Genomic DNA, 15924 nt, shown 5'->3' on the forward strand with positions numbered 1-15924 from the left:
CACCATCTTCTACATTATATCTATATTTACTTTCTTCCACTCTGAGAATACTGGTCTCAAGGATATAGACTATGATAAAATTGAAATACACCATAATTACTCATTTGTTTTATCCCACATTACACAGAGTCTCAGATAATACTACCACAACTGTTACAATTACAAAAAAAAATTTTTGATTTTGCATATGCTTTTTATATTTCCCTCCTTTCTTTCAGTTGTACTGTATCTGCATTGTTAGTGCATATAGCCATTATATATTATACCTTCTCCCTTTTAATTCTCATTTACTGCTAGTTCTACAAATAACCATACATTCAATGCTCACAACCAGTCCTTATGAATCTCATCCTCCGGAAGGGTTCATAGGAACAATACTCCCTGACTACTTATATGTTGAAAGCAGTTTGTTCTCTTTAAACTTGGAGATCAGTTTTACTGAGTGTAAAATCGTTGGTTCACATCTTCCTTTGAGTATCTAAAATATATTATCCTATTTTCTTCTGGTATAAGCATGTGTCAGTCTGATAATAATCTGACTTCTTTATAAGTTTCTTGCTATTTTTTCTTAGATGACTATGGAATTTTTCTATTTTTAAAAGAGTTTAGTAATCTTACTAGAATGTCTTGTCTTGGTGTTTATCAGTTGATAGTCTCAGGTATACAGTGTACTCCCTCTAGCTACAAATTTTTTTTTTTTTTTTTTGCGGTACGCGGGCCTCTCACTGTTGTGGCCTCTCCCGTTGCGGAGCACAGGCTCCGGACGTGCAGGCTCAGTGGCCATGGCTCGTGGGCCCAGCCACTCCGTGGCATGTGGGATCTTCCCGGACCGGGGCACGAACCCATGTCCCCTGCATCGGCAGGTGGACTCTCAACCACTGAGCCACCAGGGAAGCCCCAATTTTTTTTTTTTTAAATTGTACTTTCAGGAATGTCCCCTTGAGTTACCCTGTTTAGGATTTGCTTTGGTCCTGTGCTTTGGATTTCTTCTTCAGGAGCTCCTATAATCCATATGTTGGACTTTCTTTGCCTATCTGCAATATTTGATACTTTCTCTTGAATATTTACCTCTATTTCATTTTGTTTAAAAATATCCTCAGGCTTCCCTGGTGGTGCAGTGGTTGAGAATCCACCTGCCAATGCAGGGGACACAGGTTCAAGCCCTGATCTGGGAAGATCTCACATGCTGCGGAGCAACTAAGCCCAGGCACCACAACTGCTGAGCCTGTGCTCTACAGCCTGTGAGCCACAACTACTGAGCCCACATGCTACAACCACTGAAGCCTGCATACCTAGGGCCCGTGCTCTACAACAAGGGAGGCCACCGCAATGAGAAGCCCATGCACCGCAAAGAGTAGTAGCCCCTGCTCACTGCAACTGGAGAAAGCCCGCGCACAGCAATGAAGACCCAATGCAGCCAAAAATAAATAAATAAAATAATTTTTTTTAAATCCTCACTTTCATCCTCTATTTCCTTTATGGCATTATTTTTTGTGTTTATTCACGTTTGTGTTTCTTCTAGTTTAGTTTACAGTTCTGAAATTTTTAATTTTTATTTCTTCCCTAATTTCTGTCACATTTCTGAGTTTATACAGTACTAATATATGCTGTCCTTTCACATCTTAAATCATTTTTAAAATTTCATCTAGCTTGTTCTGAAACAGTAGGTTAACAGTTTTGATCTATTTTGTGAGCATGTTATACTAGTGTGCTTTTATTTTCTGTAGAGATATTATCCCACGTCTTAATATCTCTCTCCCTCTCTCTCTCATAATAAATTTATATGGGAGTTGACCATAGTATTTTTCTGTTGCTTATATTTTTATAAAATTATTTTCCTAAATATTTAGAGACATACTTGAAAATAGCTTTTCTAACTTCACAAAGCTTTCTTTTTCTGTTTTTTCTATAATGTTAAAAAATATGGCAACTTGCTTTCTGATGTTTTCTGACTGCTAAATTTCCTCACTTTTATCTGGACCCTCTCTTTCCTTCATCTTTACTGTCCCCTCTTTTTTCTTTTTTTCCATAATGATGTTAATAAGCTGATATAAGAAACTGGTAAGATGATGATCACATGAACCACTATGTGCATTATCTCATTTCACAGTAAACCTATAAGGTAGGTATTATTATTATCCCCATTATACAGATGAGAACTGGGGCACAGAGTGCTTAAGTAATTTTCCCAAAGGCACAAATTAGTAATTAGTGAAGCCAAGAATTAAAATTTGACGATCCAACTTCAATTTGCAAGTTACCTAATGACTTCTACTGTACTTTCCCACTCGGACTTGAGAGACCCTCATCTCTCAAATCCTACCACGCTATCATTTTAAGAGCAAACCTAAGCCTGCTAAATTCAAACACTAAGCTGATACTGCCATAGGACCTACAGCTTTTTATATATTCACACAAGATTCCTCCTCTGTACCTACCCAATCTTTCCAAATAATGCCATTACTTACCTCCCACTCAATAGCTAATTACTTTTAATCAATCCCCATTGCAGGAAGGAGTGTGGGGAAAACACAACCAAAATAAAAATCCCACTGAGGAAGCATGGGGTGAGATAGCATCTAAAACTGGGCTTCTCAAACTTCGCTGCATGTTATAATTACCTTTGGAGTTAAAAAATAACTGGAGCCTATGTCTGACCCCTCAGAGAATCCGATTATGGTCTAGGGTATGGGATTTTAAAAAGGTCCCCAGTCTAGTGGATAGCATGGTGACTATACTTAGTAGTATTCATGTTGTATACTTGAAATTTGCTAGGACCTTAAGCGTTCTCACCACACACACACACAAAAGTAACTATGTGAAGTGATGGATGTGTTAATTAACTTGATTGTGGTCATCATTTCACAATATATATTAAATCATCATGTTGGACAACTTGAAAAAATCACACTGCACAACCTAAATATGTACTTTTTTTTTTTTTGGTCAATTGATGCATTTTTTTCCCCACACCACCAAGCAATTCCAATTCTAAGTGGACACACTGGCTGTCCTACAAATTAACTCAATTCTGACACTATCTACCTGGAGATGGCACCAGATCTTAGAAATTAAAGGCTGTTTCACAGGACTGCCCCACTTCAGACACCAATCACAAGTCCAGGTTGTCACCTATGCTAATGACCCAATGACTATAAACTGGAAGGTCCCACAACCCACTTCTCCGGTTCAATTAATTTGCTAGAGTGGCTCACAGAATTCAGAGAAACACTTACTTACGTTTATCAGTTTATTATAAAGGATATTAATATAAAGGATACAGATGAACAGCCAGATGAAGAGGTACATAGACTGAGAAACAGAAGCGTCCCAAGCACAGGAATTTCTGTCCTCATTAGAACTGGGGTGTGTCCCCTCCCAGGATGTGATGCATTCACCAACACAGAAGCTCATCAAATCCCTTTGTTCAATAGTTTTTTTAGAGCTTAATCTCCAGCCCCCAAACCTTCCCCTTCCTAGAGGTCAGTGGGTAGGGCTGAAAGTTTTAACTGTCTAATCACTTGGTCTCTCTGATGACCAGCCCCTTTCTGAGGCTGTGTGTGGGCTCCACTCCAAAGTCACCTCAATAGCATTAACTCAGGGGTGCTCAAAAAGGCTCCTTATGAGTAACAAAAGACACTCCTATCACTTCTGTAGGTGAAGACTCGTCCAATATTTGGGTTCAAATCATTTCACCTTTCCCATATATCACAAAAACTCTTCTATTTAACCCCATCAACCATCAACTAAGATGAAAAAATTAAATTCTTACATCTTGATATCCATCATCAATGAGGACCAGTTTGTTCTAGTCACTGATATTGCCCTTACCTTTATTAAATTATGTGGTAGCAAGTCAGACCAAATGCCTCTCCCTAAGAATATATAAGCCTTGCCTCTGTTCCTATTTGTCACATAATATAAAGGGTGGAGAAGATGTGCAAACAAATTTCTAATCACTTTTCTCTCACTGAAGCACAAATAATCTCTAGACTCTAGTCTCTAACCATTTGGCATAAGTCCTGTCAGACCCCATCAGGGAAAAAACTTCCTGAAGTCAGCCATTTAGTCACATTGGCAACTTAATGTTTTAAGAAAGGAAAAGTATGCATCCACTTAGGAAAACAGTTTAAAATAAGTAAAGGAAATTGATTCCCTCTCTTGGAAAAAAGCCCATAAACTAGCTGCAACCACTTACAAGGACCCATTATTTTTTCAGCATTATAGGTAAACATGTTTGACCCTCCCCACTCGTAGGCCCATCTGCTCTGCATCCAAGCCACAATCTTTAAGTTTTCACAGTTTTCTGGGATTCATTTTTGTGGGTATCCTCCTATCCTGGATCCATAAAGTTTCCCATGTGATGCAAATGAGACACATTTCCTTTTAAATAACTCCTTTTCCTGTGCTTCATCCCAGAGGGCCAGTTCTTTCCCAACTTTCCTGACACTATTGACATTATTAATGTCAATACAGTTGTCTCTCCCATTATCAGTTCTTACTTTGATAAAGAAATAAGTGATACTAATATAGCTGGTAAATCTGCCTTATCATATTCACTAGCTCCCTATCTTTAACTTCACTGACCAAATGTCTACTGCTTCCTGTCCTAGAACAAGTTCTTCTAGACCAGTAAAACTTCGTGGACATCAAAGTCCCCATTCGCCAAGTCATAACTTCTAGCTGTAATCACACTGCATTTGCAGAGATCTCTTAAATGACATGGCAAATTATCATGGGACTTAGCCTTAAGCTGGTAAGGTTCTCATCAAGTGGTCGTATTTTCTCTCTCCTACCTGGTTCAAACTGGCACGAGCTATTTTCACTAGAACGCTTTTCTGCTGACTTATATCTTTAAACCAGATCAGATCACTTTTCTTTATTTCTGGGAGAGCCACAGGATCACTTAAATCAATCCCTGGATGTTACGTGGTCTCAGATTACTTATTTTGAGGGAACAGGTCTCTTCAGTCATTCATTCAATAAACTGCGTGACTGTCAGGTACCAGGCAAAAGGGACATAAAAATACACACCTGGTTCCTAACCATAAAAAGCTCATGTCTCTCATTATGCACACACATAACGAGTAATTTCCATATAATCATTAACTCCAGTCCATTTGGCTGCAGGCCACCCTTCTTTTTAGTTACTGCAGTGGGTGTGAGGCATTTAAACCTCCTTTACCTTCTGTGGCCCAAAGATGGGGTTTCAAGTCTCAGAACATTTTTTCTGCTACACAGTATAGCCAACAAGAGGCATCAGTGAGATCCAAATACCATTTCTGATCTAGCTTTGTGTTTTAGGATACACAATACAGAGATGGCCAGGAGACTCAGAGTCTTTGGACACTAAGTCACCACCTGACTTACCGTGTTTCTTGCATCTTGAGGAGAGGAATACAGAAACAAAGCACTCTGCTTTGAATGCTCTGGTCAGGCCAGGATGAAAGCAGGGGATAGGGACAGGCACCTGAGGATCGATCCATGCTCTAACCTGTCGGAAGCCCATAAAGTTTTCTCTGAACATCATATAGAAAGAGCAGTTATCTTTATTTTTAACCAATTAGATGACATTCTTTGGGGCTGTAATGAGTATATTACTCTTTTCATCCCATTCCAATTGCTTCTGCTCTTTTTAGCTAATGCCTATCTAATTACTGAATAGTATTACTTTTATTCAGCTATTTAGATGATAAAGCATATATATAGACCAAAGAACAATATAGATCACTTAATATTTATTACATTTAAATGATTTTTTTCATATTACAGAATTCAACTCCAAAATAAGGTAATTAATGCCTGGTAAGTTGTTATTCACTTGCATTTTTCCCTCCTAAATTTTGAAAACAAACACCTTAAAAGACATGTGAATCGGTTCAGTGCACTTTTAGTGACTCAAAATCATGAGACAAAGACCACATTTATCCATTAAAAAAAAAAAACCTCAATATTTTAAAATATTCATGACATGAACTAAAATAAAGGAACAAATAAAATACTGCATTTTCACCACAATTGTTTTGGTAGATGACAGAATATTGTCTTGAATAATGCTCCTCTGCAGAGCGTCTGTGGCGCTTGGCATGCTTGGCACATTAGCACTTGGTAACTGCTCGGCCTCCATCTGCAGTTTTTTCAGAAGGACCCTTACTCGGGGGCCCACATTCTCCTGAGACTAATCTGCCTGACTCCACAGGGACTATTCTGGTGGGAGCCTGATCCTTCTTGCTCCACCTGCTCTTAAGGCTTTCCTGTCTTCCCTTCATTCTCCCCAGATTCACACTTGCTGCCACCTGCATTCTCAGCAAAGATGCCCAGCACAGAACTCACACAGCTGAGTCTGCCCCACAATAGCTCTCACTCCAGATGTGGCCCCTTTACTTGACTAAATTATGACTAGAAGGTAAAGAGACGATCTGCCCACAAAAATTGTTCTTCCTACTTCATAACCACATCTCCTACAATGCAAAAAAGGTTGGTGATGCCTGATCTAGAACTTAAAACATTAATTAGTTTAGGTAGAATATATACTGCTCTAAAGTTCTTTAAAATCTACTCTTTCCTATTACTGTTTGTTTTTAAAAACCATAAAAATATAAAAATGTAAACATTCTACTAAACATTTCAGTAGAAACTGTTACCCTACTTTCTATGTAGTGGGTTTAGAAAGAACAAAAGTGACACCATGTTCCCCTTGGCAGACCCCAAATCATGCTCCCAGCCCTAACCTACCATTACACATTTCCCACCATTAGACAGAGCTGTAGGCCAAGCATGTCTCTCATGACAACTGCTACTGTCACCCATGAACACCCTGTAACAAAGCGGCACAGTAGCTCACTGTAATCTCTCCCAGCTAGCTGTCCATCTGCTTGCTGGGCACCTTACATCCACTGCTCCACACCCAGCCTTGGTGACCATGCAAACACATGGAAGCAGGGACACAAAAACCAGAAGCACCTCTTTTGCCACACTCTACATTCCTTTGCAAAGTGAGAGGGCACTTCCTATCTCTTTGTCAGAGCATCAGCAGAACCAGGTAGGGTGGGAGGGTGCTGCTGACAGACGCAGGAATAAAGAGAAAGCTGATGAGTCTAGCCACCAGTGTCCACCACTCCCCCATCATTCACATTCCCTTCATCATGACACTGCTGGGAGCTTGAGGATGAATCTGATCTTCTATTCAAAAGAAGAAACCTACTCAGGAAATTCTAGCCACTTCTCATTGCTCTTGCAGCAAGGTTTCACTGTATGTTTTTCAAAAGCATGAAATTAACGTGTTATTTTTTTTATGAGTAACTTATAAATTAATTTTTTTTAATGCTGCTTTTGTTTTTAGGGAGAGATATGCTAAACACAAATGACTAATGAACTCTATCAGCTTTGGGGAATCTCCTCAGCATCTTTATCAGCTATGATTAATAATGAGATAACCTAAAACCACAATTCCACACCCAGGTGATAAACAGTACCAATTAACCAGAGTATTAACTGCAATGCCTTAAAACTATATTACCTGAATAGTTTCCATGGTGAAGTATCAGAAAAAGTGAAATAATAAATATTTTCCACAGCACCATAAGGTTTTATAAAATACTATTTCAGTTTTTAACATTAATGTATAATCTCAAGATTCTGGTCTATCATTCATATTAGGCTTAACCTCTTTTCTGACAAAGGCCATATATATAGGCACAACTATAACATAAAAATCATATATTTTACTGAAGAACCTGTATGGTATACTTAGACAGTCACTCTTCTGGTTGTATCCATTGAGTACTAGTGGATTCAAAGCCCAGGAAAGATGGTTTTGCCATTTATACTCTAATCACAAATTTTAATTTGCCAAAAAAAAAAAACTCAAGTGGAAACTAAGATATTTGCCATAACTGAAAAGTCCTTTTATACCTGTTTGCTTTAGTACTGTGTGCTCTTACAGGTTTTGTTTCTATACAATATTTTGTAAATGGCTCTGAGTTTGTAAAACAAGAATACAGTGATTCATTTTGAATTTTAAAAATAAATGCAAGTGGAAAACAAATTTTATAGCCTAACTGTCTGCAATTATGTGTAACAAGTTACCTATAATAAAAACTGTACCGGGCTTCCCTGGTGGCGCAGTGGTTGAGAGTTCGCCTGCTGATGCAGGGGACATGGGTTCGTGCCCCGGTCTGAGAAGATCCCACATGCCGCGGAGCGGCTGGGCCCGTGAGCCATAGCCGCTGAGCCTGCGTGTCCGGAGCCTGTGCTCCGCAACGGGAGAGGCCACAACGGTGAGAGGCCCGCGTACCACAAAAAAAAAGAAAAAAAAAAAAAAAAACTGTACCACAGATTGGATCCCCCCAATATCCAACATGCTCATGGATCGCCTGAACTATTAGTGTGTGCTGTGTCAACTTAGTTCAATACTGATCTAAGCAAAACATTATTGAAAGTAATGACTTGCCTACCAAATAGCATACATTGCATTCCAAAGCCAAATCTGAATTCGATTTGGGATTATTAAGTCCATGTCTCCCCTCCACTAATGCAGAGAACTGAGACTTGGATTTACTATACATCAGGCAGCACTAGAGTAAATCTGCTATAAAATTATTTATAACAAAATAAATATTTTCAGTCCCTCTACACTAAGTGATATATAAATCATTAGCAGTTTATAACATTAGCTTAGGTCACTGTTTTAGGACCCAAACATACTGTACAATCCTGAGTAAAAGGTTAGGGGTACAGTTTCTTGGGGATCTTTCTTGATCAGGAATCATAAAGAAAACACATAAAACCACACTTATAATAATCCCCATTTTCATTAGAAGTACCATGAGTCCTTTTTACTTTGGTAAATAAGTTTATCTATGTAAACAATTTATTTTGAGGGAGTAAAATATAAGCAGAGCTTCTGCTAGGATCCTTCCATCACCTTTTGACACTGATACAGTAAATAATCAGGAAGAGTAGAGCAGGAGGATCTGAACCACAGGGCTAACATGTCACCATGAACTCGGAAATGCAGCAAGCAGGGGATGGATGGGAGCAGCTGACAGGCCAACAGCCCTTCATTGCCTACAGCAAAACAAAGTGAGAAATTCTTTAATACAAAAAGACTTCAACAGACATTTCTACAAAGAAGATATACAAATGGCCAATAAGCACATGAAAAGATATTCAACATCACTGATCATTAAGGAAATGCAAATCAAAACTAAAGTGAGATACTAGTTCATATCCATTAAGATGGTGATTATCAAAATAAATAAATAAATAAATAAATGTTGGTGAGGATGTGAAGTAACTGCAACCCCTGTGCATTGCTGAATGTAAATGGTGCAGTTGCTGTGGAAAACAACACAACAGTTTCTCCAAAAATTAAATATAGAATTACCATATGACTCAGCAATTCTACTTCTGGGTATCTAACCAAAAGAACTGAAAGCAGGGACTCAAACACAGATTTATTTGTACACCCATGTTCAAAGCAGCGTTATTCACAATAGCCAAAAGGTGGAAGCAACCCCAGTGTCCGTCAAAAGATTAATGGATAAACAAATGTGGTATATTCGTAAAATGGAACAATATTCAGGCTTAAAAAGGAAGGAAATTTTGACACATAATATAGATGAACCTTGAAGACATTATGATAAGTGAAATAAGCCAGTCACAAAAGGACAAATATTGTATGATTCTGCTTAGATGAGGTAACTAGAGTAGTCAAATTCATAGAGACAGAAAATACAATGGTGGTTGCGAAGGGCTGGAGAGGGAGGGGCAATGGGGAGTTAGTGTTTAATGGGTACAGTTTTGGTTAGGAAAGAGGAAAAAGTTCTGGAGATGATGGTGGCAATGGCTGCACAACATGAATGTATTTAATGCCACTAATCTGTACATTTAAAAATGGTTAAAATGGTAAATTTCATTATGTATATTTTACCACACAGAAAAATTCTTTAATAAAGTCTGAACAACACACTTATCTGAAAGATACTCATAACATGAAATACAGCTCTAAGAAATCTGACACTTCTAAGAGTTGATTTGCTATCTGATTGTAAGAAAGCCCCTATAAACACAAGATTGCCTTTTTAGAACACTACAAACCTATAATGTCAACAACATGAAGTCTTAGTTCCTGTTGCAGGGCCTTTAAGGTAGAAGGCAGAGCAGCTTGTGATTCTGACATCTTCACATTTTGTTTCACATCATTTGCGAAGGATAACCAGAGTTTACCAAAGTCTTCAGTCGAGATTTTTAATGGCCTGAAAATAATTTTTAAAATTAGATTTATGTCCATTAAGAATGAAACGATTCTAAACAGACAAATACATTTCAAATGACTCATGGGAATAAAAAAAATCACTGTAAATCTAAATCCCACAAAATCTATGTTTTTTAAACCAAATATGATTAGAATACTTACCATTATCCTCCAACCTGAAGAAAATCTGAAAGCAAATGTTATTAAAGAACAAATGTCTTTTCAATAAATCACCCAGTTCTCTCTTTTTCTGAGTATTAGTCATTACAGTAAAATTTCACCACGTAATTTCATTAATCATTCAAATATAAAACTTTTCTTTCATGCATACTTTAGATTTGGGGATGAGATACTCTATCAAAGTCATGTACAAGAGTAAGAATACAAAGAGTTAGCACCTTAAGCAAACTGGACCAAGAGAAAGGATCTTAATAAATGTATTTTTTAAATGGTTCAGGTGATTGAAGATCAAATAGTTAACAATGGGGTATCTCTGAGAGGAATTACAGGAAATTTTTATATTCTACTTACATTTTTCTACAGCATTTAAATCTTTATAACTATGTATTGAATTTATAATTAGGAAAAATATTTTTTTAAGATACAGAGGATTTTATTAATAAGCACAGAAGAACCGTCTGTGTCATACTGTGCTTCTTCAGGTTACTAATGCTCACCATGGGACATACCTTCATAGTCACAGAATGTAAGTTTTTTTTTTTTTTTTTTTTTTGCGGTACGTGGGCCTCTCAGTGCTGTGACCTCTCCCGTTGCGGAGCACAGGCACCGGATGTGCAGGCTCAGCGGCCATGGCTCACGGGCCCAGCCGCTCCGCGGCATGTGGGATCTTCCCGGACCGGGGCACGAACCCGTGTCCCCTGCATTGGCAGGCGGACTCTCAACCACTGCGCCACCAGGGAAGCCCAATGTAAGTTTTTTGAAGGCTAGATTCTATCTTTTCAGCACCACAGGTATAAATAAATACTCTGACAGATTTATAAACATGTTCTTACTAAAAGACTTTAAAGAATGGGCAAAAATTACAGTAGTCTAACACAGGTAGATGTGTGAAGGTTAAAAAAATTTTTTACAGATATTCATTGGTATTCTGCATTCTTGGTTCAGGCAGGCTTCATTTTTAAAAATGTTTGAATACAGTATAATATATTCATAATACTAAATAAGAGCAGAAGGGTTAAAAGGTTGTTTTCAATTATTTGGGTAACTGCACAATGCTAGTAAAATACTAAATACTGTATGTCTAATAAAAGTTTAGTAACTTTGTTGAGCCATTTTCTTGCAGATCTCTAAAACTTTAATGAACAGACTTTACGAAAGAATTAATCAAATAAATGAAACACAAATGAAAAAAACTTTAAAAGCTTTTTAAAAAGTCAGGCAGAATCTTTGAAATTATTTCAGTTTAAACATTACTTTAATATTACTTTCTCTCGGAAGTTCTGCAAGATCACCAGCCAACTCGAACCTATATCAGGTCCCACACTATAATGGCCCATCATATCATTTACTTCCTGTTCATAGCACAATTCACAATTATACATGCATTTATGTGATTGTTCGATGTCTCCTCCCTAGACTGAACACTCCCTAAACGCAGAGGTATATGTAGTTTTGAGTTGTTACGCTCCCTAGCACCTAGTACAGTGCTCTGTCCAGAGAAGAGGCCTAATAAATATTTGCTGAATGAAGGAATAACTTGAATTGATATTCTAAAAAATATTTACCTAATGAAATCTAATAGTGATAAGTTTACTGAAAATTCGAGCTGAACAGAATGAGTATCCATCACTTGATAATTTATAAAACCAGAAAGATTCCCTTCTGTAAAAGGTTTTTCCATCTGCACACTGTATTGAAAGTTTTTGGTGCTTTCTGCTTCTATTACAGGCAAGCAGCATCCAGGTTGCTCAGTGATCTGTAAATAAAAGTAATGTAAGTATTGAAGAAGGGATCAATACAGGCTATCATATGAATAACTATTTTCTATTTAATTGAAGTGGTACAAAAGCATACAATTGTGAGATGTTAATAACAAGCCACACCATGAAGATAACTGACAACTTCACCTGAGAAAAATTCACTAGCACAGACAATTAAGAAATAATAATACATAGGTCAGAATTATGTAACAAATGGTATTACAATGAAAATGTCTGTATGGTTTAACAACAACAAAAAACAGATTAAACTCTAGTCATGTGTCTCTCAATACTAGCTAGTACCAGTTTTTTTTTTTAATTAATTTATTTTTTTTTTGGCTGCATCAGGTCTTAGCTGTGGCATGCAGGATCTTCATTGAGGTATGTGGGATCGTTAAGGCATGCGGGATCTTTCACTGCGGCACGCAGGCTCTTCGCTGTGGTGCGTGGGCTTCTCTCTAGCTATGGTGCACAGGCTCCAGGGCGTGCGGGCTCTATAGTTCGCTGCATGCGGGCTCTTGTTGAGGCACATGAGCTCAGTAGTTGTGGTGCGCAGGTTTAGTTGCCCTGGGGCATGTGGGATCTTAGTTCCCTGACCAGGGATCGAACCTGTGTCCCTACATTGGAAGGTGGATTCTTTACCACTTGACCACCAGGGAAGTCCCTAGCACCAAATTTTTAAAGCTAGAAGAGTGCAAAAAAAAAAAAATCTTTCCCTCTCATTCTCCACCCTTACTCAAGCTCTGGTGGTAAAGCTCAGACAACTGAATTGGGTTTTGTTTTGTGTTTTTAAGTTCCACAGGTGATTCTAATGCACATCTACAGTCAGGAACTTCTGCCCAGGTCAGGCCCAGGTAGTATCCCATTCAATATATTCTAGCTCATAGAATAAATTGGGTCAGTTTTCTCTGTCTTCCCCAATACATCTTTATTATGTTTCCTTGTCTCTTTTGAATAAATTTTTCCTACTTAAAATAATAAAACAATCTGTCACACCTTTCACTGTTTTTGCTAAAGAGGAAAAAAGGGTGTGGGAGAAATTTACAAGCCATCAGATGAGTCAACAGCAGAAACACTAAGTAATGTTTCTTACACTAAGAAACATTAAGTAATTCATTGTCTTACCTTGAAATTTTCTGCAGGAGCAATTTCTAAGTTAGCACTTTTCAGTTCTGAAGCACTCTTATTAAAAACTGACCAGACCATCAACAAACACTCATCTTTCCAAATTTTGTAAGAAGACACTGATATGGTTTCATTATTACAGACCTCGATAAGATCTGAATGCATGTGTTCAGTAGTTTCTTCCAACAAAGAAACAGCTAAAGAGATTTCATTGGCAACTGAGGCTGCAGTGGACTGAGGAGGGTGAAAAACTTCCATGTTGTTATCAGCAAACAAAGAGGGTGTAGACAGCCTGCAATTTGAGATTTTCTCAACCAAGGGCAGTTCTGTGAGTGACTCAGAATCTAAAAGTTCTGAATTAAGAGAAAATTTCTTTACTTCTTTGTCTCCTCTATCCTGCAAATGATCCAAATAATAGTCTTCTTCATAAGCCACATTTGATGAAGAACTAAAGGAAGAACAGGTCATATTTTGAGCAGTGGTTGTTTGCCCGCTTTTGGTTTCCTTGACTTTTGATTTCCTTCTGAACTTGTGAGAAAGGGTATCTGCTTTTCCTAGCTGCAAAGATAAAACATAATAATAGAAAAAGAAACCATTCTACTAAGTCATGAGTTTTAAACTATTTTTTTATAATTTCAAATGAGCAATGTACTAACTTGCTAAGGTTCTACCTATAAAGCATAGATTAACAAAAATTCAGAGATGAATAAAATGTTAAGCCCTAAAATTCTGACAGCTACATAACTTTGAACTAGTAAGCTAAATCTATTTCTCACTAGAAACACATAAAATCAGAAAAAGAAATAATGTCAAAAAGTCAATCATGAACAATTCTAAAAACCTGTTAGACTTAAGAAAACTAGAGTACAGAACTGCACAAATTAAAAACAGTGAGAAAGCTAGCCATTTTTTGAGTTTCCAGAGTTGTCCTGTAGAAGCTAAGATACCCTCAAATACAGGGATGGGTCAAACTTTGGTTCAGTAATCTATAATAATCCTGTTTTCATGACCTGTGAGTCGATAAACAGGGAAGAAAAACTGACTTCACCTCAAGAATCAGCTAGTGTGGCTTACTGGAACACACGGCAGGAAAGAATTCTAAAAGTAACTAGGGATGTTTGGTACAGACTCCGGAGATGGGAACAGCAAACTTGTGATGCTTGCGCTAAGCCTCCCAAGGAAATGTCTGTGAATCCATCTAAGAAGAGTGATGGCTCAAGTGCCCCCTTGCCTCACAAAGTTCTGTGTAGAATCAGTGCAGCAGACTGGGTCTACTTTAAGTTCATCCTCCTGGAGGCTTTAACACTGAGTGGCCATCTTTCACACGATTCTAGTTAACCAGAATTCTAGCTCTCTTCCAAGTCTCAGCAGCTAAGTTTGTCTCTTACCTTTCAATTCAGAAGCCAAAAAACAAGAACTAACATTATATTAACATAAAAATGAAAACAAGTTGGGGGACTTCCCTGGAAGTCCAGTGGTTAAGACTCCACACTCCAGGTTTGATCCCTGGTTGGGGAACTAAGATCCCACATACCGCAACTAAGCCCATGTGCCACAACTACTGAGCCCATGTGCTCTACAGCCTGTATAATGCAACTAGAGAGCCCACACGCCACAACTAGAAAAGACCCATTGCAGCCATAATTAATTAATTAATTAATTAATTTTAAAAGTTGGGCGTTTCGGGGGGAGGAGGACTTCCATTTCCAGTAGCCATGGGACTCGAATTAGATGTACATTAGACAGCTCAATATTGTTCCTCAGGTCACTGATGCTCTGGGTTGTTTTTTGTTTTGTCTTTTCTTTCTCTCTGTGTTTGATTTTGGATAGTTTCTATTACTTTGTCTTCAAGTGTATTATCTTTACTTTTTAAAATATTTATTTATTTATTTATTTGGATGTGCTGCATCTTAGCTGTGGCACACGGGATCTTCGTTGCAGCATGTGGGATCTTTTAGTTGCAGCATGCAGGATCTTTAGTTGTGGCACACGGAATCTTTAGTTGTAGGATGTAGGACCTAGTTCCCTGACCAGGGATCAAACCCGGGCCCCCTGCATTGAGAGTGTGGAGTCTTAACCACTGGACCACCAGGGAAGTCCCCGATCTTTTCTTCTGCACTGTCTAATCTGCTGTTAGTTAGAATTAACACAAGCCAGAAGACACCAGACAGACATCTTTGTTAAATTACTTAAAGAAAAGAAACAGTCGGTTTCCGCAGAGCTGGAACTCCCAGCTCGGGGTCTCTTCCCTCCGCCGTCACGGAACTGCCCCGGAGTGAGAGGGGAGGGCGGCCTCACTGAGGCTACCGGCTCTGGAGGGGCCCCAGTGGCCAAAGCCGCAACAGTCATGGGGACAGCGGGCCGGCCATGTGGATGAAAGGCTCTTGGTGCTGCAGCCAGGAGTCACTGCTGTGCCTCTGAGGTGCGAGAGCCAACTTCAGGACACTGATCCACAAGAGACCTCCCAGCTCCACGTAATATCAAACGGCAAAATCTCCCAGAGATCTCCATCTCAACACCAACACCCAGCTTCACTCATCGACCAGCAAGCTACAGTGCTGGACACCCTATGCCAAACATCTAGCAAGACAGGAACACAAC

At 38.5% G+C, this 15924-nt stretch overlaps 1 protein-coding gene across 8 annotated transcripts in view; it reads right to left on the reverse strand.

Annotated features, from left to right (window-relative positions):
- AP4E1 (adaptor related protein complex 4 subunit epsilon 1) overlaps positions 1–15924 on the reverse strand; it is a 94792-nt gene that overhangs the window by 17548 nt on the left and 61320 nt on the right. For 5 of the 8 annotated variants that reach the window (XM_049706038.1, XM_049706039.1, XM_049706041.1 and 2 more), the window contains 5 exons: positions 13324–13881; positions 12004–12194; positions 10102–10259; positions 8927–9069; positions 683–5494 (listed from right to left, as the gene is read on the reverse strand). In XM_049706038.1, coding sequence (XP_049561995.1) covers positions 5288–5494; positions 8927–9069; positions 10102–10259; positions 12004–12194; positions 13324–13881 — 1257 coding nt within the window. In that variant the 3' untranslated portion in view covers positions 683–5287. Of the gene's footprint in view, positions 1–682; positions 5495–5721; positions 9070–10101; positions 10260–12003; positions 12195–13323; positions 13882–15924 lie in introns of those variants that run through there. The other 3 variants (XM_049706037.1, XM_049706043.1, XM_049706040.1) reach the window with 3 other exon arrangements.

Source organism: Orcinus orca, chromosome 2 (assembly GCF_937001465.1).
Source record: "Orcinus orca chromosome 2, mOrcOrc1.1, whole genome shotgun sequence".
Lineage (NCBI taxonomy): Eukaryota > Metazoa > Chordata > Mammalia > Artiodactyla > Delphinidae > Orcinus > Orcinus orca.